We start from the raw sequence: 27474 nt of genomic DNA, 5'->3' as shown, positions 1-27474 counted from the left end.
TGAAAGCAGTACTGCAGCAAACTTGCAATTAGCAGAAAGTTTCCTCCAGGGTTGAAACTTTGCCAATCTTAACCAAGAGTTGATCTAGCTTTGCCCAGTTGGCCTTCATTACCTGAGACAGATCTGGTGATCTGGCACACACCCAACACCTGCCTTTTCCTATGCCAGGAATTTGTATTAAACAGGACACAAAGTATCTCTAACATATTCTTTTAAAACCAAGGAAAGGTGGCCCATACCATCTGCATCACATGTGATTCATAGCATCTGAAAGGCCATATGATACAGGCCCAAATGATGAAAGGTGGTTGACAAGTACGGGGTGAAGAAAGAGGAAAGAGACGTTTTTGACCCTCCCTTTTGTCCCTTCCTTTCATCCGGTTTAACTGGCTGGCAGGAGATTCAGAAGAGGCAAAAGGAAGGGATATGATCACTTGCCTCGATGGTCTTAAATGCGGACTGGCAAATTCATGGAGGACAGGGCTACATGTAACAATATTAACTCTAATTGCCAGTAGCTGAGAAGCAATGACATAATGCAGGCATGGCCAAACGTGGCCCTCCAGATGTTTTGGGACTACAGCTCCCATCATCCCTAGCTAATAGGACCAGTGGTCAGGGATGTTGGGAACTGTAGTCCCAAAACATCTGGAGGGCCAAGTTTGGCCATGCCTGACATAATGAATTTACTTCAGACTCTGCTTGTGGGCTTTCCAGATGCACCTGTGCATAAGGAGGCTATTGGGCTAGATCAGGCGTTCCCTCCAGCTATTTTTGGACTACAACTCCCATCATCCCTAGCTAGCAAGACCAGTGGTCAGGGTGATGGGAACTGTAGTCCAACAATAGCTGGAGACCCAAGTTTGGGAAACCCAGGACTAGATGAACATTGGATCAGATCCTGCAGGACTCTTCTTATCATAGAATCATAGAGTTGGAAGAGACCACAAGGGCCATCGAGTCCAACCCCCTGCCAAGCATTATGTCCAACCCCCTGCCAAGCATTATGTTCATTAGCCTGTTGCCACCAGACATCTTCTCTTGCACCACCCCATACGACTTCCTTAGCTGTAACTTGAGGTCAAGGCAGTGCTGGCGACAAAGATACGTTGCATAATATAGTTGTTACCCAAATGTTACCAGGGAGGTCAGAAGGAAACATGATTCGGAAGCAGATAGGAGGAGATGTGGCCATGTGTTTCTGGAGACAACTGAAGTGGTTACTCTTAGAACAACATGTTGAAAGATACAGGGATAAGTCAATCATACACTTGACTCTGACTTCGATAGCTTACTGCCACAAAAAGGCCAACTACCTGAAAAAAAATCCATTTGGAACCTTAAAACGAAACACGCACCTAACACGCATATCAAGTATTCAAACTTGGGTCTTGCAGAACTTGCCCACTTCTTTTAAGAGCGGACTGGAAACTGCCACTCTTCAACAGAGATATGAAATCGAATTGTCGTGACATAAACTGCCGCCTCAAAATGAAAACTGACCTTGAAGTTGCATTGCTGAGGGCGATTTCTTCATGGGCGATGCCACCCTTAGGAAGATTCTCTGCCGCCAGGAAATCCGGCGGGGGGTAAGAGTAATTCCCCCAGCATTTAGAGAGTCATTGCTGCACACAGAAGAGGTCCTTTTTCTTCTTTCCCCATCACTGCAGGATCAGGAGGAAAAGACAACAGCCCAAGTCAGCGTCAAGGAAGTCTGACAGAAGCCTAGGCATGGCCATGCAAAGCCAGCGGAACAGCCTTGAACACACAAAGGATTACATCATTTCAATGTAATCGCCATATAGCGAGGCTTCCCAGATCTTTTCATTAAGGACACCGGCCTCATCTGGCCCCAAGTTCTCGCTGTATTTTTGTCCTAGACACTGTCCTGTTTCTACAACCAGAAACCTGGAAGTTTATCCACAAATCTCCAACAAGTTTTTTGTAAGTCCCATACAATTTTGGAATCTACGAATATTTAGAGTTGCGGAAAAACTATGTTGCACATTGCATATTTATTAGAAGAAGGAAAACTGTATTTAAGAGAACCCTCATTATCAAAATTGGGAATAGACTCTCTGTGTGTGTTTTTCCCTCATGTCCATAAATCTGTAATCTAAGCTAAAAATGCTATTGATCTCAACTTCTAGGTTATCTGAAGGTTAACAATTGCCTTAGGCTTACGGGATAGATAAGGCTAAACAACACAAGGAACTTGACGTGAAGGTCCAAACAAGCGTATTAAGTCTCTCTTTTTCAAATTGCATCCACATTCCATGAGGCTTGTATGTGCATGAAAGCAAATGAAGTATCAAAATTTTACTTCTTCTGAAGAATCAGAGTTTGTTCTGTTTGCAGCTGTGATGTCAAAAGTTTTCGTAGATGAGATAATGTGTGGTAAAGATGACACTGTTATCTCTCAGAAGTGGAGAAGTCCCTGCCATAACGTCTTTCTATTTTATTTGCACCCAAATTTGTACCACCACAAAATGGACAAAAAGGGAAATGAACAACAAGGGTGCGTGATCAAGAATGGTTTCCTTATTCAACACCTTTGAAGAGAAACTTTAAAAATAATTTTTATAGCATCAATGCACATGGAGGTGCAGGTTGCAGCCACAGCAAAGGTGGCATTTTTCCATCTCCGCCGTATTAAGCAGTTGGTCCCTTACCTTTCTCGCCCTGATCTGGCCACAGTGATCCATGTGACGGTCACCTCCAGGCTTGATTATTGTAACTCGCTCTACGCAGGGCTGCCCTTGAAGCTGACCCAGAAACTCCAGCGGGTGCAGAATGCTGCAGCGAGGCTCCTCACGGGGTCCTTGCCACGGGATCACATTTATCCAGTGCTTTACCAACTGCACTGGCTCCCGGTGGAGTACAGGGTCAGGTTTAAGGTGCTGGTTTTGACCTTTAAAGCCCTATGTGGCCTAGAACCCACGTACCTACGGGACCGCCTCTCCTGGTATGCCCAGCGGAGGACCTTAAGGTCCATAAATAACAACACTTTCGAGGTCCCAAGCCTCAAGGAGGTTAGATTGGTTTCAACTAGGGCCAGGGCCTTTTCAGGAATGGCCCTGATGTGGTGGAACGCTCTGTCACAAGAGACTAGGGCCCTGCGGGACTTGACATCTTTCCGCAGGGCCTGCAAGATGGAGCTGTTCTGCCTGGCCTTTGGTTTGGACTCAGTCTGACCCTTATGTTTCCCTCCCCTTATGGTCTTGATTTATCAGCTACTTTAAAATGAGGCTGCATTTTAAATTGCATTTTAACCTGTATTTTAAATTGGTTTCCCCCCCTATTATGTTTTTATTGTAATTTTACTGGTGTTAGCTGCCCTGAGCCCAGCTCTGGCCAGGGAGGGCGGAGTATTATTATTATTATTATTATTATTATTATTATTATGCCTTTCAGGACATATGCCAAGGATATGCCAGTATCCCAAAGTGCTTACAATCTAAAGCAAAGAAAAGATCCTATTTATTCAACCAACCTTTGAACAATCATGTTGCCTATTGTCTGGTGGAAATTAAGCCCCACACCCTTCTAGACGTTTGGTTATTATCCTTTGGCTATTCAAAATGACAAATTTAAGGTAGATTTGTTACCCACTGGAAAAAAAATATTCACGTCCAGCACTCTATTGCATCAATATGTGCTTATACATATTACTGTTTATGGCTCATAGTTCAGAACTTCTGCTTTGAATATGGGGGACAATGCCAGATTCTATCTTCAGGTAAAAGGAAGTCAAGATAACTGGGCTGGACACATTAAAAACAATAATAAATTTAAAAGAATTTGCAATTTCCTAAGTGCATCAATTTCACAGGCTTCCAGTTTGTTTCTGAGCCTAATTTAGACTGTTCACTACCTTTTCTAAAGCCTTATATGCAGTGTGGGGGTTTTTTCCAGGGCGTACTCAAAGGCACGCAGTACTGGCACCCCCTTTTGCTGTTGTTAAAAAGTGCAGCACTTAATGTAATAACTTCATGGTGAGTATTGGCATCTATTGTTCTAGGGGGGAAAGCACTGCCTATATGGGCTTTGGTCCAGGATATCTTAAGGATCATCTCCTCCCCTACAAACCTGCCTGCTCATTAAGGTTTTCTTTCTGCATGCTGCCAACATCCAAGTTCCAATTGGTTGGAACATGAGACAGGGCTTTCTCTGGGGCCAAGTCCTGGCTTTTGGAACTCACTGCAGAAGGAGGCTTTCCTCGAAGACCTTCAAATTATTGCACCAAGACCTTCTGTTTCCTACTGGAATTTGACTTGCCAAGCAGTTCATCTCCCTGGCATTTCATCTGTGGAGTTTTCAACGTATTTTAACTGCTGATATGAATGGTTTTTATTTTGTTGAATTTTGCTGTCATTCTGCTTAGCCACACTGAGGATTTTTTTTAATGAAACGGAATCACCAACACTGGAATACTGGACTCAAAGAGAGAAACAACTACCAGACTTTTAGAAGACATCTGAAGGCTGCCCTGTTTAGGGAAGCTTTTAATGTTTAATAGACTATTGTATTTTATTATTATTATTATTATTATTATTATTATTATTATTATTATATATTATGAGGACATACAAACCTAGCAACTGAAGCAAAAAAAAAAGGGGGTGTAAATAGATACATTATAAGTCCAGTGAATGGGTTAGAAAGCAGTTTTTCTTCATCGTGAAGTTGACCAGAATAGCCGCCAATTGTTAAATTCTTAATTCCTGGGCCTTTGTGTGTGCTTTAAAGAATCATGACTGAAATATTCTAGAACCTGAAATTCGCAGACAAGAAAGAGCTTCAGGAGATGATTTTGTACAGCATACAAAGCAGTGAAACACCATGACAAAGAATGAAACTTAATAAAAGCAAGTCCCATCATATTAAATGAATGAAAGAAAGAAAGATGTCTAGAGACCTTTGCTCTCTTATCTAAGCACTAGCCAAGAATCAAAGAGTATTTTCTGCCAGCACCTCAAAAAGGATCTTTAATGTGCCTCATTTCTAAGCTAAACAGAATATGCAAGTATTTTTTTAACTTCCACTAAGGTAACATTACATTAATATTCTACTTAATATTTAAAGCTAACAGTACAAGATCAGTACATAAAAGCAATGCAGATATAATTAAAAGAGTTTGGCTGCTGTGATAGAGTTAAAAATCAGACTGATGTATTCCAGACTAATGAAGAGTGAATATAGTCAAACACAGAATTACAAAGACTGAACTACAAAAGAGGAAGAAACTAGAGCCATAAAAAGGAGACAAACATGGGCTTTCAGAGAAAACCCTCTAAACTCTCTCAAAATGCACTGCCTTATTGTGACGAATCAAAAGTATGTCGAATGCCCTTATTTGACAATCTGAAATATTTTACATACATAGCAAGTGGACGTGAGATAGCTTTTATATAAATAATGCACCAAGAAAGAACTATTTTGACCTCTTTTGTTGCCCCCACACTCATCACTAAAATGCTAATTTCTAAACAGGATAGCCATAAATGCTCCCTACTTTAGTTGTGCAAAAACTGAGCTCAGATCAATGAATGCTGTGCAATATGTTTTCCTGTGGACATTTAATTTTTCTGATCCCAAGTAACCTAGTTTTCCAAGCAGGTAGCAAATGCAAGTCTTCGATAGGTTTTTTTAAAAAATGGTTTCAACAAGAAATGGCAAAATCCCCTAGAGCTTAGCAAGAGCAGTTTCTGGGGGGTAAGTAGTACTACCAACTTTTGCTTGTAAAGTGTAACAGTGGCTTTGGAGGGAAACAAATGCAAGTAAGACTGCCTTCTGAAAGTGAAATGTGTTTATCGTTTCCCTACATTTTAATTAAAAAACGCCCTACATTGAAGATTGCTCTCACAAGCACACACCACAAATAAAAGGACTTCCATTAACCCATACTAAACCCATCTAAGTTTTCATGCACCTTCTTAGAGACAAAACAGGATAAAAGTAACCAAATCAAAACTGCAAAGAAAACCACCTAGTTTCTCACTTTGTATTTTTACTCTTAAGATGCTGATAAGTTATGAAACATTAGAAATTAGCAAAACACTTAAAACGACCTGATTGGCCATGAACCCAGTCTCCATTTAGCCAGCTGTGAGATCGTGTGAAGTTTGCCTCTACTTTTGCAAACTTTTACAGGGAAAAAAAGGTTCTTTTAGAACGATCTGGTACCAAAACCACACTGTAATTACAAAAGCCCTTTTCTATTCCTTCTTCCAGTTTCATCAGCAGAAGCATTGAGCTTCTCCAAATAAATGCAGGGGATTTCCTAAGCGACAAGAGCAACAGGCTCTTGGTAGCACAGTTCCACAACCGTCTTTCAAAGATAATTTCCCTTATTTTGTTCACAAATGGAGCATTTTTGAGTTTTAACCCGCAAGCCGTAACTCACCCAAAAGTAAATCTTTAGGGCTGCCGCATATGAAAAATTTGCATTGTCTCTCAGCTTTGCTTTTAGTTCAACTTCTCCTTTCCTTTGAAGGAAAGCAGAAAACTAAAAGGGAAATTCACGCCTTAGCCTGTGTATGTACTCACTGATGTTAGCTGAAAATGAAAACACACCCACCCGATGAATAGAAAAGAGCTGCTCAGATGCTTACGCCTTTAACTAATGTGTCCTAAGGCTGAAAGATTCCTATCAGTTTTAATCCTCTGATGGGTTGACTATGATGTTGCTTATCTCTCTGTGTATTACTCTGAATTACACAAGACCACACATCCGATTTTCCTGGTTGCCCTAAAAGTGCAAGAAGAAAAACCTGGGCCCTAGATGATAGATAGATAGATGATAGATAGATAGATAGATAGATAGATAGATAGATAGATAGATATGCTGATGAAATGCCTGAAATATTATGAAACTCAACAGCTTTACAATTACATATATAACTTGTAAATAAGATGGCCAGTCAATGAATTGGAGTGCTCATGACTTAAGTCCATCACTAACAGCGATAACCTGTTATGCATCGTAGGAGCAATAGGAGGCCATAGAATAACAGAAATGTGGAGCCAAAAGGAACCACGAGAGTCTAGGATGAATGAAGGAAGGAATGAAGCAATGAAGGAATCTTTTGGTCAACGTGGCACTCGAACCCATGACCCTAGAGTAAGAGTCTCGTGCTCTGCCGACTAAGCTAAGAAGATGAGGCCAAGATGCTCCTCCCCGCAGAAATATTTAGTAAAAAGAGGCCAAGATCAGGATGAGAACAGTAAAGGGTTTCCTCCGCCAGGTAGGTGGATTTTAGCTGATAGCTATAAGATAGCACAGATAAAAAGAGAACCTATTAAAAGTAGGGCTATAGCCAGATTAAAGAAGCCTTAGTCCACTAATTTAGGAGATACAGTTGATCAATTAATTCAGCATATAGTTGCCTACAGTAAATTTTAAAGAAAGACACATGCACGATATGTGTTATCTTATAAGAGGCATTCCTCACACAGAAAATAATGCTTTTCTTTTGCCTGTGGCATTTAAGCACTTCCATGAGAAAGGTAGTTTTAATAGTTCTGCTGCCTCCTTCGGCCATCAACAGTGCTTTAACTGCTTAAAATCAGGAACAACACTCCTGCTCCTATTAAAATCTGTATCAACCAGAATGCTAACACCCACTTATTGTTTTCAAAGCTCATTGCAGTTTTTAAACTTGCAAAATAAAGAGATACGAGCAACAGTTTGTTATTGAAATCACCACAGCTGAAAAATCTTGAGATGGGAGTTTGAAAGCAAATGACCTTGGCGTGAAAGAGATGCTGGCTAGATGTACTCCAGATTTAATCACATTTTAAGTTATAATATGGTTAAATAATAATTTTTGGTTGCATCAGACAAACATTGTCACTCTAATAAGATGGTCTGCAGGATGACATTTGGGTTTAGCAGGAAAGAAAAACACATCCCGTGATATTTCTCAACTACGGTTATCGCTGTTCTTCACTGAAAATCCTGCTAAGCCAATTAATTGTGTGTGAATCAGTATGCACCACCAGCCTCCTCGACTCTTTGGGTCCTGGTCCAATGTTTCTTGCATACTCACAAGCCAGTTTGGCAAAGAACGGTACCCGAGACAGAAGGCCACAGGCTGGGGCCAGTGGACACTCTGCTGGGCCTGTAGACCTCCAGTTAAATAGAACATTGCTTTGGTTCAGTGAAAATAAAATCCAAACAGAGACATTACAAGTAGGCCGAAGCACAATATCCTCCACATCAGGGTCCGCAGACTGCCTACACTTTCGCGAGCAGCAAAAGTGGTGAAATCACAATTCTGAAGCCATTCAAGTGCATCACCAACGAGATGTACCACTGTTACTTTTTGATGCTTTCCTCATGCGCTGGGGCTTCACAAAACCTTCATTGCCATGCTCAGAAAGTGAAGGGAAATTCACACTTGCTGTATAGTATGTGTCATTGTGTACTGAAAGGAGGGCAGTTTGGGGAATCTAAACATAACTGCAGTGGTTGAATCATACCAGTAACCGGGTGCCTTCAAAATGCAAATATCCAGGTTGGCCAAAGGGAGGTCAGTTCACACAACCTATAACAAACCTCCCTGATAGCAGGCACTAGCAGCCCAGTGCAAATTATATTCCTCATTTAAAGCATTAAAAACAACAAAAGCATGCCAATGTTAGTCACACACGGGCAACCTTCACATTGCCCCTGCCATACAGCACACGATTAAGCAGCTAATTAGTATAATACCAACTAATATCATCAACATTGCCATTTTTCTCTCTCCTTTTTTTAAAGTGCCCGGGTTATTTTCTTTACATTGTTAACTCAGCAATAAAGGTCATTTATTTTTAAAAAATCTGAGACACTTCAAAGTGTGTAGTGTAAAATGCCCTGCTCGTTATCATCTCCTCAAACGAACTTTACAACCATTCTGTGTGGTAGAACAAGATTGTTCCCATGTCTATGGATGGGGTAATGAGGATGGCAGAAAATCCGTTTTATTCGAGGAATAAAAGTGCTTCCACATCCAAGTCTTGTACTAGACTACACTAGGGAGACATGCAGAGATTGTCCAGAGGAGTAATTTAAAGTCATATACAGATTTATGCAGGTTTTTTTAAAAAAATATCCCATTTGGGGAAAAACAACAATCAGTATATTTAGAAACCTCATGATTTTTCCCTTACTGGGTTTGGCAATGTTGATCTTTTTTTCACATTATTTTGGCATTAGTCAGAAAACAGTGTAGTAGTTACGCAAGATCTCTGTGCTGTAACCCTCAGCAGGCATTTCCAAAGAACGCTCTGTTCACAGGTTTTCACGAAACAAGTGAAGTATCTCACTTAGAAGCGAGTGGCAAAAATTCCTTATCGCAAGCCGGCTGCATAGGAAGTGCAAACTTGCAGGCCAGGCAGAAACCAGTGTTCTCACCTCTGGGGGAGCTCATTTTCAGACTGAGGAGATGGTTTTCCTGAGCTCTGGTAAAAGCTTTTCAGGAAAGATGGGGCAGAGAAGGAAGAAGGGAGACTCGACGGCGCAGATGATTCACTCTCACTGCGAGCGCGTCGGGCAATTGTCAGCCTGACAGCAGGCAATAAGAAAAAGCGTAGCAAATGAGTTTCAGTACAACATTTTAAAGCGGTCCCACACTCCATACTCACCATGTAAGAGGTTCAGTCAAGACCTGAATTGTAATTGCGATTATTACAGTAACAGTGTGAAAATTTGGTGCACTTTAAGTTTAATGCACCACGAAATTTTGCTGAAGTTGAGTTGGGGGGCATTTAAAGAAACCGAAAAACTGAGTCATGTACTTGGCTTCACATTCCCTCAACCTGCACATCTAGTCAAGGTAAACTACCCCCTCCTCCCCCTTTCAGGGATATACAGTGGTACCTCGGGTTACAGACACTTCAGGTTACAGACGCTTCAGCTTACAGACTCCGCTAACCCAAAAATAGTACCTCGGGTTAAGAACTTTGCTTCAGGATGAGAACAGAAATCGTGCTCCGGTGGTGCAGCAGCAGCAGGAGGCCCCATTAGTTAAAGTGGTGCTTCAGGTTAAGAACAGTTTCAGGTTAAGAACGGACTTTCGGAACGAATTAAGTACTGTACCCGAGGTACCACTGTAGGGATGTGGGTGGCGCTGTGGATTAAGCCACAGAGCCTAGGACTTGCCAATCAGAAGTTCGGCGGTTCGAATCCCAGCGACGGGGTGAGCTCCCGTTGCTCGGTCCCTGCTCCCGCCCACCTAGTAGTTCGAAAGCACGTCAAAGTGCAAGTAGGTAAATAGGTACCGCTCCGGCGGGAAGGTAAATGGCGTTTCCGTGCGCTGCTCTGGTTCGCCAGAAGCGGCTTTGTCATGGCGGTCACATAACCCGGAAGCTGTACGCCGGCTCCCTCGGCCAAAAAGCGAGATGAGCGCCGCAACCCCAGAGTCGGTCACGACTGGACCTAATGGTCAGGGGTCCCTTTACCTTTACCTTACCACTGTACTAGACCCTAAAGGTTCCGCTTTCATTAAAACTTAAGAAGCTGCAAGTCTTGTGACATACTGGGAACTAAGAAAAACCACGCGAGCAGTAACAGGAAGGTTAGACAGCACTGAAGACACAATCCTGATAAAAACACCCCACCACACCTTAACTCATCCTTCTCCTCCTATAACATCACCTAGAATTTACCCATTGCCTGACATTCGGACAAGAAGGAAGTTCTGCTACATCTTACAAGGGGGCATATGGGAGATGCTGGATACACGTCTGCCATTTGTGGTGGTAACTGCTTATTCAGTACTTCAGCCTACAGCATCTCAACTATTAACACAAAACAGGAAAGGGAAAGTTGCTCAGTTTGAGGTTGCCTGCCTTGCATGCAAAAGGTCACAGGTCTAACAATCAGCATCTTCAAAGTAAGGCAGCATAGAGGGGCTCCCTATGTCCCCAGGACAACTGCCCGTTTTTTATTTTCTCTTATTCAAACTTACCGTATTGGCCCGAATATAAGCCACACTCCCCCCCCCCCATCCCAACTGTGAAAAGTTAAAGTGCGGCTTAAAATTCACAACCTTACAAAAACCGGCTTTTACCATATTGCTGCTGAAACAGACATATGGGAAAACGGAACAAACAAAAAGTTTTATTGCTGATCTGCAAGTTTGAGACTGTTGTGCAATTAATTCTAATGTCATTCGTCGCTTTCCCCATATTTTACAGTGCAGTATTGATTTTTTATTTGCATTTACAGTGCTACAGATTTTCTTCTACATTTGTCATTTACAGGTGTGAGTGTCTGCAGAATTTTAAGGGAGCAGCTTATATTCGGGTATTGTCTTTTATTTCTCCCCCCCCCCTGAATTTTAAAGGGGTGGCTTATATTCGAGTGTAGCTTATATTTGGGCCAATACGGTAATAGATTCAGTTACTAGTTTACTTATGATCAGGCTTCTATCAACTCATATTGACTTGCGATTTCCCCTTCTGCAATGTACCTGCAAAGTGCTACACTGCCACCTTGTTTTCAGGTACAGGCTTGCTTTCAACAAGAAAAACAACATTTCACCAGAATATTATTTGGAGTGGGCAGAAAGATGCTACGGGGGGCGGGGGGGTAGAGAGATACAAAGCATGCAGTTATTTTACAGTGATAGATTCCAAAATGATGGAGTCGATCAAAATGAATGTGTTCTAGAGTTGGTGGAAAAACTTAGGTATTGTCAGAATTATTTCAGGCTGTTAGAAGGTGAATCATTACAAGCCTCCGCCGTCAAATATTTCTGGGGCGACTGTTTTTGAGTCTACACACATGCACAAAAGCAACTTATGATCAAAGTGTTGAAGACTTGCTGTTTTGACTAGCAAACTTGCTGAGCAAGCAAAGACAACAGCTCTGCAGCAATGGGCAAAGAAATGTTGTCAGCAAGTCTAACACAATTATTGTTCAAGTTTCCTGTTCCACTGCAGCATCGTAATGATTAGGGTCTGAGGGTGGGGGGTGGGGGGAGCAACCTAACACTAAATCAGCGAAAGACAAGGTCACTTTGCTGACAAGCTACAAACTGCCAGAAGAGGGTGTTGAGAGGTGTCAACTAACCATGGACACAGAAGGGAGGATTAGCAACAGATACTCCTGTTGGCAAGCAGACTTACTACTAGGGACAATTCATTGGAAAGTTTGGAAACTGGTTACTACACAGAGCTGCGGCAACCTGCTTAACGGGCCAAGATTGATACCAGTCTTTTAGGGCTGAAACAACTTGACTGGCTTCAATCACACTGCAATCCATTGTGGATCCGGTCACAAACACTGGATGAAGGGAAGCTCAACTTGGCGATGGTGTTAATTAGCACTAACTGGGAAAAATGGATTACCTATCTCTATAAGAAAGGATCTCAACCGCAAGGGCTGCTGTTACAACTGGTCTGGCTGTGGGGCTGACTGTACAATTAGAAATAAATGAATAAATGGTCGTCTCAGTCATTTCAAGAGAGAAATACAGTAAAATAAGGCTTGGTACATTAAACACTTGGAAAATGCTTGCTTTCTCTACCCTAGATGTTAGGGGGGGAAATCTCAGCTAGAGGTGTCCTGAACCCAGCTCATTCTTTGCATGAATCCTCTCATCTCAATTAATTTAAAAAGTGACTTGGTATTAAGACTACATGGTTCAGGGGGGGTTATTTGGAATCCAAGCCTTCATTCTGCCCTCCTAAGAGTTAAAATGGCACCACCATGTATCTCCTCAGCAGGCCTGACAGAGTAGGTGTCAGAACATAGTGTATTGTGATTCCTTGAAATTGCATGGCCACTGTCTGCAATGGAGGCTCATGAAGACCGCAATTCACCTCTGCACATTGTTCCATGAAGGTAAGGTGTTCCGCAGTTTCAAGGGGAAGTTTTGCTTAGGATTACGAACAAAACCACCTAAATTAACTGAACTTACTGTGTTTCTAGTTTTGAAGGCATTTAAGGACACTTAAGGTGCAATCCTTTACATGTTCAATGAAACTTACTTCCAAGTACTGGGCCACATCTTAAACACTGCAGCTGTTGCATAGGAATTGTTCAGTATCTGGATGGCGACACTGCCTGCTAGTCAAAGTGTACTGAAGCTTTGGCTGTTGTCTTACATGCCTTGGCCACATCCATGTTCAACGGCAGCAATGCACTGTGTGTTGACTGCTTTGGCCAAGTGCTCAAAAGCTGCAGCCACTGAAGAAGGCAGTGGCCAGAGAGAATGAAAGGGGGCGCCTTTTTTGCGAACATATCACTCAGAAATTATTTGATACTTCCAGCTTGTTTTGAAGCCTGATCCAAAAGTGCTGGTAATAAATTAAAACTCCCTAAACAGGTTGGGAATGAAGTTAAAGAACCACCTGCTCCCATATTATCCTCCCTTTGTCCCACCATTTTTAGAAGTGCAGTTGTTGGGAATTCCTCTTCCTCCAGTATCAAAAGACTACAGTTATTCTATGTCCTTTTGAGATTAGGTGAGCTATGTCTCTGCTCCCCTCTCCTGGCTGAGAGGTGCCAGAACAGTTCTGTTGCTGATTTTGCTTTTGCATTGCTTAAAATCCTCATTGTTCAATGTTTGCTTCTTCTTACATAATAATATTTTTTCCCAAGATAATTAAAAGTATATTTTTTCTACGCTGCTTTGAGAGTTATTTTGGGATAGAAAAGCACCCTCAAAATGTTAGTCTGAAATAAAACCATTGTATTGTAAATCCCTGAATGGTGGAAAGAGAAAGGTATCTATACTGCAACAAAGCACAAGACTTGAACCACTCTAGAAAAAAACAAGGCAAACCTTCTTTTAAACAAAACTGTTACTTTACTTTATAGCAAGCATTAAAGGCCTTAAAGATTTACATAAATAAAGTCCAGGAATCAGTGGGTCCAATCGCTTTTGTGCATCTTCCGTTCATTTCAAGAGGTTTGCGCAGAAGAGTGAGCCACGTCCAAAGAGCAGCTCTTTATATACCCATATTTGTATTGGCTGGCTATAGCTGCTTTCTGATTTATAAAATGTTGACCATCATCATTACAAGCATCTAACTGCTTCAGATATTTTACAGCCGTCGAATGCAAGTGTTTTTATTAACAACAACAACAAAACAACAACAACAATAACAACAACCCAATCTCTATTTGTAGAATGCAAAGCCCTACACAGGAAGAAGTCTCACTAAACTCACTGGAACTTACTGTTGAGTAAAATATACTGAAGATATATGCTGTAAACTGTTACTCTCCGGTTGCCTGAGATAGAATGAAAAACCCAGGCAACTATTCCAAGATTCTTACCCTTGTTCCATCAAAAAATAATAATGGGGAAATAAAAGATACCCAGACAAGCCTACAAGATTCCTATGCAGTTGCTTGGCTCAAAACTCACCTGCTATGCTCCACAGAGTTCTGTCTCAGGAGAGGAGACTTGACACTTTGAGACCTTCCGTCTTGGAAAGTAATCCTCTTTTTGGCACTGGACGGTGGATGGCTAAAGGTATGAGCTCGTCTCCTGAACTGGGGAGAATCGGAATCCTCTTCGGGGAACGGCTGCCAAGCCGAGGATATGGGAGAAGCCGGGGGCGTCGTGGAAGGAGATTCCCCAGAAGAGCATTCCTGGAAGAAGTCAGCCACAGTCAGGAATGAGGTCGCCCCTTTTACACCCTATAACTACACAGTGAATGTCAGAGTAATCCCTGCAAGTTAACAAGAGAGGAGATGAAACTGAGCCTCCTCCTCCTGGGCGGAAAAAAAACGAAAGCAAACCCATTGTATGCTAATTAGAAACTATGCCAAACATCCTTTGCCCCTGGAATTGCCATGACCTCTCGCGAACAATACCGCAAAAAGAATCCGAATACTTTACTGGCACTGCTACTACATTTTCAAGCCCGGGTTCCAATCAAAACTGGCTTCTTTTCTCGGCCTATCGTGTACAGATTTCCTGTCCTGTCAGAGCTCTTTCCTGGAAGAGGGATCTGCTAATAAAAAGCTGCATTAAGAGCAACAGGAAAATTAGAAGTCAAAAGAACCGCTCTGTTTCCACATCTCTCAGAGGAGAAATAATAATAATAATGTGTGTGTGTATGTGCAATTGCTATGTAAAAGAGGAAATAAATGGAAAGTGTATGACGAGATGTTTACACACGCTGCACAGGCAGGCTAACGGCAAAGGATGACAGATTTAAAATGTCATTGTTTAGGAGACATGTATCAACTGGGATAAACAAGGGCTTTCAGGGTTTTATTCTGCTTTACAGGCTTACTTCCCCTAAGTAGGTTTCATTCCAATTGGCAATGAGTTATTCTGTTTACACTCATAAAAGCAAGTAGGATTTTAGAATCGATGGAAAGGATCTTGAGAGTCATCTAATCCAACACCCAGCAACACAGGAATATGCAGCCAGCCCATATGGGGCTTGAACCCACAACCGTGGCGTTGTCAGCACCACGCTCTAACCAACTCAGCTAACTAAAGATCCTCTTACACTAGTGGTGTGGAACCTGAGGCCCAGGGGCCAAATGGAGCCCTCTTTCCAGGCCACCCCCACCACTGGCCTTGCATTTCAAGCCCAAATATTTTTGCCCCATGGAAGGTGGGCCAGTTCCCCACCTCTGCGCCCTAGAGGATGACCCGATTCAGACTTCTGTTTTACTTGTGTTTACTAAACAAAGCTTAAAAACTCAGCCTTTCCTAATATGTATTTGCAGTTGGCACCCATTGTTTTTGACTAATGAATTTATGAAACGGAATGTTTTCCACCAAGAAATAAAATATCGGCCCTGCATCACTGCTCCTTGTTTTTCCCCCAAACCATCGAGTTACCACAAATGTCTAACTCTTCCAATTTAGACCTTCTTCCCTGCTGGGTTGCCAGGCAGTGACTCTAACCAGCCATAAGCTTACAAGGTAAGGGGCAGTTTTCAAGGCTACTTGTCGTTTTGTTTTGCCTGTAAAAGTAAATAGTCAGCAAACCATAATCAGCAATTCTATAAGAAAGTGAGCTTCTCACAAGTTTTTTTTTTTTTAAGGAAAATCTGAATAAGCTCCTATATCCAGCATAATTTTGCACTTTATTCCCCACCCCCTACGCATGCAAAGCCTGTTACTTACTTTGTCAGAAGTGAGGTTGTTGCACCTTTCAAAGCTGTCCATGCTCCCCAACCGGCCGCGCATTCGGTTAGCTCCCTACGGAATAACAATAAAGCATTCCACCTGTTAAGATCCCATTCCCCACTCTCTGCAATTCACAAACAGCAGCTTACTTTCGGCTACAAGGGAACAAAGCCAGGAAAACAATTCACAAAAGGATTTCGCCTGGAGCATTAACGGCTCAGCGACAGCCTGCAGAGGCCGGAAGCAGCCTGTGGACCCCTCTGAAATTGGGAACTTTCCCATTTTGTAGTTCCCTTGGAGAAGCTGGCAAGAATAGGCCAGAGTGCTTGAATGTGCTGTGGTGCTTGAATGTGCTTCTAGCACTATCTGTACCAATATAGCTGTCAAGTGCTGAAAGGCAAGCCATTTAATTCCATGCTGAAGAAATATCCTTGATAAACAAATCCAAGTTGGAACGTGCTGTGAACCAACCCCAAATTGGCACACTTACTTGAAAACTGAAATCCTGTGCAACTTACATGCGCTCTAGCGCATTCATGTGTCAAAAAAGGATACAGTCTCGAATCCTCTGATACCATAAGCAGAAATCTGTTCATGGGATTCTCCCGCTGGAGAACAGATAGGAAGGCAATTTTCATTGACTCCCCCTTTCCTGTCACTAAACCCCTGAAATTCTATGTCACAGGGTCAGGGAGCCATCCAGACAGTGTTCAAAATTGGCTAGGCACCAGGCACATTTTGCACCTGGCTTTTAACCACTTGCACCAGGATTGTGCCCGGTATCTCCACCACCTGGGGATCATTGGATCTGGACTGTTTTCACGCACAAATACCCCATCTTATAGAATTCTATCAGTTATATTTTATCTGTACAATCGGAATGAATCTCAGGAACCAAAATGTTAAGAAAAAGAGGTTGGAGAATATATATAGACTGTCCCTGGATCAAGTGACTTTTCTTCTTTAAGTTCTCAGAACCCAAGTTCTCAGGACCCATCTGCACTTGCCAGATGTTTAAATGAGAATTAATCATAGTCAAGCCCATCATTTGAAAGCTAAGACTTCAGAGCCACTTTGCCCCCAAATGGCAAGTAGACATTCCATTTTGGTGACTGCAACCCTGGCTTAAGGAGCAGGTGTGGAGGACTCCCTGGTCCTGAATGGGGTAACTGTGCCCATGAAGGACCAGGGGTGCAGCCTGGGAGTCATTTTGGACTCACAGCTGTCCATGGAGGCACAGGTCAGTTTTGTGTCCAGGGCAGCTGTTTATCAGCTCCATCTGGTACGGAAACTGAGACACAACCTGCCCGTTGACTGCCTCGCCAGCGTGGTACATGCTCTAGTTATCTCTCACTTGGACTACTGCAATGTGCTCTATGTGGGGCTACCTTTGAAGGTGACCCGGAAACTGCAATTAATCCAGAATGCGGCAGCTAGACTGGTGACTGGGAGTGGCTGCCGGGACCACATAACACCGATCTTGAAAGAGCTACATTGGCTCCCAGTACGTTTCCGAGCACAATTCAAAGTGCTGGTGTTGACCTTTAAAGCCCTAAATGGCCTCAGCCCAGTATACCTGAAGGAGCGTCTCCACCCCCATCGTTCTGCCCGGACGCTGAGGTCCAGCGCCGAGGGCCTTCTGGCGGTTCCCTCATTGCGAGAAGCAAAGCTACAGGGAACCAGGCAGAGGGCCTTCTCGGTAGTGGCGCCCTCCCTGTGGAATGCCCTCCCACCAGATGTCAAAGAGAACAACAACTACCAGACTTTTAGAAGACATCTGAAGGCGGCCCTGTTTAGGGAAGCTTTTAATGTTTAACAGACCATTGTATTTTAATATTTGTTGGAAGCTGCCCAGAGTGGCTGGGGAAACCTAGCCAGATGGGCGGGGTATGTGTGTGTGTATTATTATTATTATTATTATTATTATTATTATTATTATTATTATTTGGTGCCTAGTTAATAGATCTGAGTTTCTAACACTACACCCAGAACAGCATAGATGGTGCAGGAAGAGTAATTAATGAAACTGCCTTCTCTCTTTTTGCCAGCGGGATCCTGTTGCCTCAAAAGCCCTTCTGTGAATGGGAGTGAAGCACAGGATCCAAGCCATGGGGCTTAGTACAGAGGGCTGCGTGAACTTCAGTAGGCAGCCAGGAACATCTGGGTAGGAATGTTAGGAACATCTGGGACACATGCAAATCCCACCCTCCACAGCCATGTGTGCGAACTTGGATGCCATTGTGCTTTCATCCCAAAATTGAGTTTGATTGTTAGACATATCAGAAGTGGCCCTTAACGACACCTCCATTTGTCATTAACCTTGCAAGGTAACTGAGCATTGGTGCTATACCTACTAAGGCCTGTTGAACAGAACTCTTGTTAAGGGAAGCAAATATTTATCTGGCAGCAAAACAGTAGGAGATATAAATGAAATTCTTAAGAGGCTCAGGATTTTGCTTCAGGAAAGCATCAAGATTTCCTTTCAATGTTCAAAAAAATGTGCTGACTGTTCATAAGCTACCCTAAACAGAGTATGGCATGCTTTGAAGACAAGAGAAATATGCTATACTTATGAAACCTGGAGTTTAATAGGTTGTATTTATTCAGTCAACTGGAAACAATTTTTGCCAGACAACCCCTTCCCTCTCATATCTCAGCACTTGAGATAAGAGCTTGCAACTGTGGAAGCCTCAACTTTTGTTTATTTTTGAAACTAAATACATTTTGGGTGTCTCGTTGCATGGTAGGCTTTGCCTGTTGTTCATCTTCTACCACTTTTAATCTCTTCACAAATGGCACTTCTGCAAACCTAGTTGCTGCCCAGGGCCATATATTGCTTATTAAACAACAAATCTAGCATCCTGGGCAGACAAAGTTTCCAATATTATATTGGGGAAGATACCAGTTTAGGAGTAAAATTCTATAATTCAGGGTCAACCTTGCCTTTCGGTTTGGATTCCATGTTATATTTACTGAACTGCAACGTATATGCTTGCCATCAATCAATCAAACGTTCTAGTTTGAGTGAGATTGTCCTTCGCCAATCAAAATGCACCCCCAATTTCTGCTCTTGAGGTTTTCCTCACATTTGTTGCTTTCGATGCCATGCTATCTTCTCCCATGATGCCTAATTAAGTAAGCAAGAGAGGGAAACTGGATGCAAGCCTCTAAGACTATGTGACCCATCAGCAACCACATTCGGAAGCAACGGAATTCCAGAAGGCACTGTGCTGAGTTAATTTTAACTTTCAAATCTGACCTACATACAAAGTGATTCACCGTTCAAGCTACTCATGTTAAAATATGCAGCTTCAAGCCATGCATTATACAACTTATGCCACTAAACCTCCTAAAAATTCTTAATACCTATCTGATAATAATATCAAAACATGCAGATGTTATATGACACACTCAATATGTGCTCTATGAGGGACTTCCTTGTGCTTGATCCAGAAGATGTAGTTAAACCAGAGTGCTGCCTCTGTATAACTCAATTAGTTAGAGCATGGTGCTGACTGCTGACAGGAGTGAGCCCTTGTTTGCATAGAATAAAGGTAAAGGTAAAGGTACCCCTGACTGTTAGGTCCAGTCGCGGACGACTCTGGGGTTGTGTGCTCCTCTCGCTCTATAGGCCAAGGGAGCTGGCGTTTGCCCGCAGACAGTTTTTCCGGGTCATATGCCCAGCATGACTAAGCTGCTTCTGGCGAAACGCCCTTTACCTTCCCGCCGGAGTGGTACCTATTTATCTACTTGCACTTGATGTGCTTTTGAACTGCTAGGTTGGCAGGAGCTGGGACCGAACAATGGGCACTCACCCCGTCGCAGGGATTCAAACTGACGACCTTCCGATTGGCAAGCCCTAGGCTCTGTGGTTTAACCCACAGCGCCACCTGCGTCCCTTTGCATAGAATACCCATGTTCAAGGCCCAGTTAGTATTTAAAGTTAGCATTTAAAGCCATTAACAACTTTGGACCAGTGTACCTATGAGACTGCCTTACCCCTTATGTGCCCTACTCGATCGCTTCGACTGGCAGAATTAGCACTGCTACAAGTGCCCCATAACACCCATTCCACATTTGTTAGAACCCAATCCTACACTTTGGAACTCCCTGCCTATTGATTTCAAGCAGGCGCCTTCACTGAACTCTTTTCTGACTCCACTAAAAACATTCTTGTTTAGTCAAGTCGAATCTCTAGTGACTTCCGGTTAAGATGGCGTCAGCTCAGAAAGTTGGCTCCAGAGCTCTGCAGATCACATGATTTTAACCAAGTTTTAATTGGTATTAACTTGTGCCAAGCCAATTATTTTATCAACCTTTTTATAACTTGGAAGTTTAGTCAAGTCTATCCAGATGCTTAGAAAAGCTGGTGTGAATTGTAATCTGTTTTAGTGTTTAAACTTCTTGCAAGTTTTAATGTACAGTAAAAAAAATAAATAAATCTGGTTTATTGGTTTTATCTTTTCGTAAAACACTTTAAAAAAACAACAACTACCAAGTAATGTATAAATTTTGTGATATATATAAATAAATAAATAAATAAATAAATAAATAAATAAAGAAGCACATTCCTGTAGGGCACAATACATTCACAACAGGCAAAATACCAGCACTCCCAACAGACCACCATTTGCCATACTGAAATTAATTCTTATTTCTGTAGTAGTTGTTGCAAAGACAACTTAATGAATTATTGGTGATCTGTACAATTCAACACAAATTTCAGTTTTCAAGAGAGGGGTGCAAAATAGAATAGGCCCTAATAGGTAGAATTTGTCAAGGAAGAATCTAATCTAATATCTAAAAGGTTGCAATGGTCTTATGGACAATTACATCCCAGGAGTCCTCGCTCCTGAGCAACTTACCCTTGAGAAAATGTTTTCCAGAGAGCTGGTCAAAGATTTCTTGGCCTTGTTTTTCAGAATGTCAAGTTTGAATCTGCCACCACTAGCTGTGTTCTCTGGAACTGTGGTGTTGGAGGCATTCTGCTGAAACAAAAAGGCAAGCTTTGTCATTGATGTTGCCTACAGAAGACAACCCAAATGTACCCCTGTCAAACTGACCGACAGATATACAAAGTGCAAAACAGAAAAAAAGTGCACTTATCTCATGTTGCCTTTTAAAATTTGCAGAGTGTCGTTGCATAAAGTTTTTCTACATGCTACACTTTGGCTTTTCGTGCAACGTAAGGAAACGCGGGTAGGGACGTGGGTGGCGCTGTGGTCTAAACCACTGAGCCTAGGGCTTGCCGATCGGAAGGCTGGCGGTTTGAATCCCCGCGACGGGGTGAGCTCCCGTTGCTCGGTCCCTGCTCCTGCCAACCAAGCAGTTCGAAAGCACACCAGTGCAAGTAGATAAATAGGTACTGCTCCGGCGGGAAGGTAAATGGCGTTTCCGCGCACTGCTCTGTTTCGCCAGAAGCGGCTTAGTCATGCTGGCCACATGACCCGGAAGCTGTACGCCAGCTCCCTCGGCCAGTAAAGCGAGATGAGCGCCGCAACCCCAGAGTCGTCCATGACTGGACCTAATGATCAGGGGTCCCTTTACCTTTAAGGAAACCAGGTCAAACTAGATGCAACACCAGAGGTGCAAAATTCGTCACTGACTTCTTGATGTTGTTGCTGTAAACTATTTGGATTGCGGCTGGGCCACAGGGGAGTAGTGACCCCTTTTTTGTGTGCTGCAACCCCAAAGCAAATCAAAAGGTCCCATTGGCCATTCATTTGCTAAAAGCAAAGCCAGGGTTTCAGATACCAGGAAGTCTCCATGCATGAATATGAAGGCTCATGCTCCCTTGCTACAGGCGTTCACATTAAAAACATTTTTTGGGGAAGTTGTAGGTGGGACTTGTCAACACAGGAGCAAAGAATACTGAATAGGGCTTTAGTTTAACTCAGGCTTCCTCAACCCCGGCCCTCCAGATGTTTTTGGCCTACAACTCCCATGATCCCTAGCTAGCAGGACCAGTGGTCAGGGATGATGGGAACTGTAGTCTCAAAAGATCTAGAGGACCAAGGTTGAGGAAGCCTGGTTTAATTGCTCTGGCATAGTTAACTTTTGCTGGGTTTTATAGCCAAGTTTTGTTTCATAGTAGTTTTTAACTTAACTGCTGCCTTAGCAAAATTTCAATCAAGAGGCGGTTTATCATTAAAGGAAGCTATTCTTGTACAGTGGTGCCTCGCAAGACGAAATTAATCCGTTCCGCGAGTATCTTCGTCTAGCGGTTTTTTCGTCTTGCGAAGCAACCCTATTAGCGGCTTAGCGGATTAGCGCTATTAGTGGTTTAGCGGCTATTAAAGGCTTAGCGGCTTAGCTGCTAAAAGGCTATTAAAGGCTTAGCGGCTTAGAAAAAGGGGGGGGGGAGAGAGAAAAAAATCTCAAGACTCGCAAGACATTTTCGTCTTGCGAAGCAAGCCCATAGGGAAATTCGTCCTGCGAAGCGCATTGAAAACGGAAAACCCTTTCGTCTAGCGGGTTTTCCGTCTTGCGAGGCATTCGTCTTGCGGGGCACCACTGTAATGCTCAAGATGGTCTCTCAATAATTTCTACACTATGGTACTTATCATTCACCGTCTTCCTTATTCTGAAAACGAAATCAACTTGCAACTCCCACCCCAAGGCTAGAGTTTCCCACCTCTCTCACAAGGCTAGAGCTTAGGGTCACCCAACGAAACTGATTGGCACAACACATAATTGCCCTTTGGAAACCACTGCCACCAAGTGCCATAGTTGACTAGTCTGACCATACATTAACTCAGAGGGATTTCACTGGGACAAAGCTAAATATATGCTCAGATGTATGCTACAGCCTCAGAGAAGGTATTAAGATGGTGATGGGAAACCATCCAACAGAAGCACTTGAGTTCATATTCTAAGATGTCTTCCGCCATCACTAAACGACAAAACAGGATAAAGAGCCTTACCATTGGGGCCTCTCCAATATGCACGTGAGCCTTTTGTTTAGCTTCACACAGTTGTCGCAAGTGTAAGATCACAAGCTCATTGTCTTCCTGGTCAGTAACGGGCTTCATTTTCTGTTAGGTGGGAAATAAGCAATATATTTTTGGAAATTTGATACCTGCAATTCTGGTTCAACTTGATTTTTATAAAACAATAGAAATAAAGTATCTTCTAGAAATTCTTCTAGAAATAAAGTATCAAAATCTTCTTCTAGAAATAAAGTATCAAAATAAATTCATTTCATTACATAATAATAATAATAATAATAATAATAATAATAATAATTATATCCTGCCCATCTGGCTGGGTTTTCCCAGTCATTCTGGGCAGCTTACAGCAGTTTAACAATAGCCTTCTGAGTATACATTTGTGAATGTGCTTTTGATTTTTGGTGTCTCTGAGCTAACAACTTGATCCTGTAGTCCTGTTCCAGAGAATGAATGCCAACCGGTTCGGATTATTACCTGCACACGCTCAAAGATGTCAGCTTGCTCATTGTCACTGAGAGAGGACAGATGTTTCTGAATCACAAGTTTAGCTCTTGGTGGATAAAGACCTTAAAAAACAACAGAGAGGCAGGCAGACATTGATGAGGTAAGTTATATTTATTTGACAAACCATCTCACCATACTTGTTGTAGAACATTAACACTGAATAATGTGCAGTATATTAAGTCATGACAATGTCAAGAAAACCCAGATTTAATGCTAAAAACAAAATTCAAACCAGTTTGTAAGTTTCCGCTCCACAACTTTTACAAATTCAGTCTTATTACATTCTTAATTTATGGAAGGGGAAAGGGGGGGTCTCAAACAAGCAAGCGGGTAAAGAGAACTACCACCAGTGATGTGATTATGTGGTTTTGGGCACTGGACTTAAAGATCTTGTGGAGGCCCTCCTTTTCAGATGCAAGATGCCATGTGCCAAGTGAGACCCATATTCTCAGATGCACTGACTTGCCTCAGAGGATTCAAGAGGGAGTTGATATGACACCAGGGACATATTCGGATGAGAGCAAGACTTGCCTCCTTCATACCAGCACCGTGTGATTTCTGTTTGTGTGCCATATTTCAATAGAGATTTTGTTTGAGAAACTTTTTCTCGCCTGCTCCGAGAGCCTCTTGGCACTATGAAGTGGGCTTTTCCCTTCACTGGTACCCAATATTTAACAAAATTTAACGAGCATACCACCAGGTCTGGTACCTACTTTCACTTGGAATGCCTCTATCGACTGAAGCACAGTTTTCTAAGATATAGCAGTTCTTTTTTTAAATAAATAAATACCCACCCACCACATGTGACAGAAATCTTCTTTAAGCTGTTGGCGTAGCTAAATCAATGCAAAGTTGTTGTTGTTTTGCATGCGTTCTTCTTGCTCAAGGGCAGAATCGTAACTCAGCTGTGGGGTTTCCCCCCCTCTTCTCTCTTAAGGCCAAGGACGTACCCCTTTCAAAACCCAGGCGTCCCGCAGGATTTCAGTTTGAGCGTTCAATCAGTCAGTCATTCTCGAGAGAGGTGATTATAGGTCCTACATACACTCTTCCAGAACCTGCCAACCCGCTCCCCGCCCCAGACAAAGCTCTTTCTTTTCTTGAAGAAAGCATCAGCTTAAGTCACGGGCTGCACTTGCGCAGACTTGGCACACTTCTCTGCCCACCAGAGGGAGCCGACAACTAAATATGTACTTCTGCTATAAACACATGCCAGCCTAGAAGAAAGTAAGCTTTATTTTGGGCTGGGGGAGGGGGGAGTACCATGTGGGTAGCCTTGTCATGCTGTCAGTACAGTGACTAGCTTCCAACGGCCTCCATTTTGAATAAGGTTTCCATATTGCGTTCTTATGTGTGAGTCATCCTTTTGATGGAAATTGTGGCCCAGGATGAGTTAAGGCTCATTTAGACTTCCTTTTGTTCTGCACTTTCCAGGCACAGGGTCCATGTTGTGCTTCCCCCGGGAAAACCTGTGTTTCGCTGCTGAATCAGAGCAAACGGCAATCGGTTTTCCCACTGACTGCCATTTGCCTTGATTCGGTGGTATGTATGCTGGCATCCACCTGTTCATGAGACCATATATAAGTGCGCCTTTGGGGGTGGTCAAACCATTGGAGTTACAGCACTGTAGAGACCGATAGGGGAGAGACAGGTTTTGTTGCAGGTGGGGCTGAGGAAGGTGCCCGGTTTTACTGCTATGGGTGCACCAGGGTGTTTCTTCTCTCATTGCTAAGATGCGGGTTTTCCTGGTGAAAGCAAAAAGACAAAAGCAACAATACTAGACCCGTGCCTAGGAACACAGCACAAAAGGAAGTATGGATGAGCCTTTATAGACATCAAACAAATATATAGGAAAATAGCACTGTTCAGGTGGAGTGACCAGCCAGGGTAGGAACCAAATGGACCCCTCCATATATTTCAGAATACCAAATACAGTTGTACCTTGGATGCCGAATGCCTTGCGAGTCTAACGTTTTGGCTCCCAAATGCCACAAACCCGGAAGTGAGTGTTCTGGTTTCGAACGTTCCAGTTGGAAGCCATGCCTTGGTTTCCAGACGTTTTGAAAGTTGAACGGACTTCCAGAACGGATTCCGTTTGACTTCTGAGGCACCACTGGTCTGTAGGGAACAAGCTGCTGCCTTCATGAACTGTTGTGTAGGTTTTGCAAAATAACCTCTCTAGCCACCACTGGAAACACAATTAACTGAACGGATTAGCTAGACCTTGGTCTGATTTTGCAGAGCTCTTCTTCTGGATAGGGTTCAAATAGTTCCTGGTAGCCCCTCTTCCTTTCCTTTAAAAGGCGACAATCTGGCACATGCCCTATTTATGGCTGTGACAGGAATCCTATAACAGGAAGGGGGCCTATAATAGGTGGGTGGGCCTTCTTGATACAGAACCAAACATCCACAAGAAGCAGTTGTTGTTGTTGAATTTATATAACACCCTATACCCGGGGGTCTCAGGGTGGTTCACAGAATAAAATCAAGACATAAAACCACAAAACACATAATAAAAATAAAAACAACAACTCAAGAGCCCCCCCCCAAAAAAAACACATTTTAAAAGGGCATAGGATGTAAATCGGATCATCCAAAGGCCTGGTTAAAAAGGAAGGTTTGTGCCTGGCGCCTAAAGGTGTGTAATGAAGGCGCCAGGCAAACTTCCCTGGGGAGAGCATTCCACAGATGGGGAGCCACTGCAGAGAAGGCCCGTTCTCGTGTTGCCACCCTTCGGACCTCTTGAGGAGGAGGCACACGAAGAAGGGTCTCAGATGATGATCTCAGAGTCCGGGTAGTTAAGTTATATTCCCTCACAGTTATGGTATACGCAAGGCAATCTAACGTAAATTACAGCCTTAATCAGGTGTATATGGACACTGGAAGACTTAGCATGGCACCCTAAGCAAACAAGCTTGACTTACTGCAAAACAAAGCCCCGTGGCACTTTTGTGTGCAAAGCACAATGCTCCAGATTCAGAAAGCAAGCAAGGGCTCACAACTACCTTCAATCCTTTCGCAGAGCTTGTGCAGCGAGTGCATTGGGCAGGCCTCGCACAGCTTAATTTGAGTCTTGGCACTCTGGAGGGCTGCAGCCGTGCTGAACGCTTGTTTCAAAGTGAGCATTACTTCATCCACCTGAAAAGGGAGGATTAAATCCTATGCGTGCATTTTAATACCAGTTACATAAAAATACATACATACATACATATTTAAAACCAGACACTAGATTTTCAATCTAGCTAGCAAACCACTGAGTTACCATTAGAAATAAAAAAGCACAGCAAACTGAGGTGATGCTCCTACAGAAATGAATAGGAGTTACACAATGGCTAAGAACCCTTTCATTTCACTACAGCGTCTGTGGAAGAATCTGCCAGTGTCCTGTGTCCTATTTTCATTTAAATGGGTTGTTAAAATTAGACTGATTTTGCAGGCTCTGTTTCACATTTGGCTTGCTGTTGTTTTTTTAAAAAAAACAAGTGCCGTTTTTCTTGTGTTTTGTTTTGTTTTTTTAACACAGCTGAATTGTTTGATAATAGGGATCGGAAACTTAACTTTTCCAATAAGTATAATGAAGTTATTAAATCCTACTCCTGGATAGAATTTAATTTAGAGAACTGGGCCTTTATGTAGTGGGACTAAAAGGAGCTGAAGACAAGCTACCAACTTATTAGTAACCAACTGAACATCTCGCCAGCTTTTATTGTTTCCAGACGGCAGTCTGGCCTGTGCTCCCCCCCCCCCCGACACAATCGCAAATAGAGGCAAGCAAAATTCCCACACTCTCCCACGTTAGAGGGGGGCAAACTTTGCATTCTCTGTCAGGAAAAGGGTCAGAGGTTACAAGGCTTCCCCTCAAGTGGTATAGAGATTCAAATCCATTTTCATCCCCTGCAAAGAAGCTTTTCAGTATCTCCTTTCCCTTC

The 27474-nt window shown here is 42.8% G+C and overlaps 1 protein-coding gene across 3 annotated transcripts in view; it reads right to left on the bottom strand.

Annotated features, from left to right (window-relative positions):
- Nucleotides 1-27474, bottom strand: part of TBC1D4 (TBC1 domain family member 4) — a 93804-nt gene that overhangs the window by 15478 nt on the left and 50852 nt on the right. For 2 of the 3 annotated variants that reach the window (XM_081002913.1, XM_081002915.1), the window contains 8 exons: nt 26551-26683; nt 23519-23610; nt 23018-23128; nt 20960-21082; nt 16092-16166; nt 14367-14593; nt 9401-9550; nt 1504-1664 (listed from right to left, as the gene is read on the bottom strand). In XM_081002913.1, coding sequence (XP_080859039.1) covers nt 1504-1664; nt 9401-9550; nt 14367-14593; nt 16092-16166; nt 20960-21082; nt 23018-23128; nt 23519-23610; nt 26551-26683 — 1072 coding nt within the window. The remainder of the gene's footprint in view (nt 1-1503; nt 1665-9400; nt 9551-14366; nt 14594-16091; nt 16167-20959; nt 21083-23017; nt 23129-23518; nt 23611-26550; nt 26684-27474) is intronic. The other variant, XM_081002914.1, reaches the window with a different exon arrangement.

Source organism: Podarcis pityusensis (genome assembly GCF_964106645.2).
Source record: "Podarcis pityusensis genome assembly, chromosome: 4".
Taxonomy (NCBI): Eukaryota; Metazoa; Chordata; class Lepidosauria; order Squamata; family Lacertidae; genus Podarcis; species Podarcis pityusensis.
This window is presented reverse-complemented; position numbering and strand designations above follow the sequence as displayed.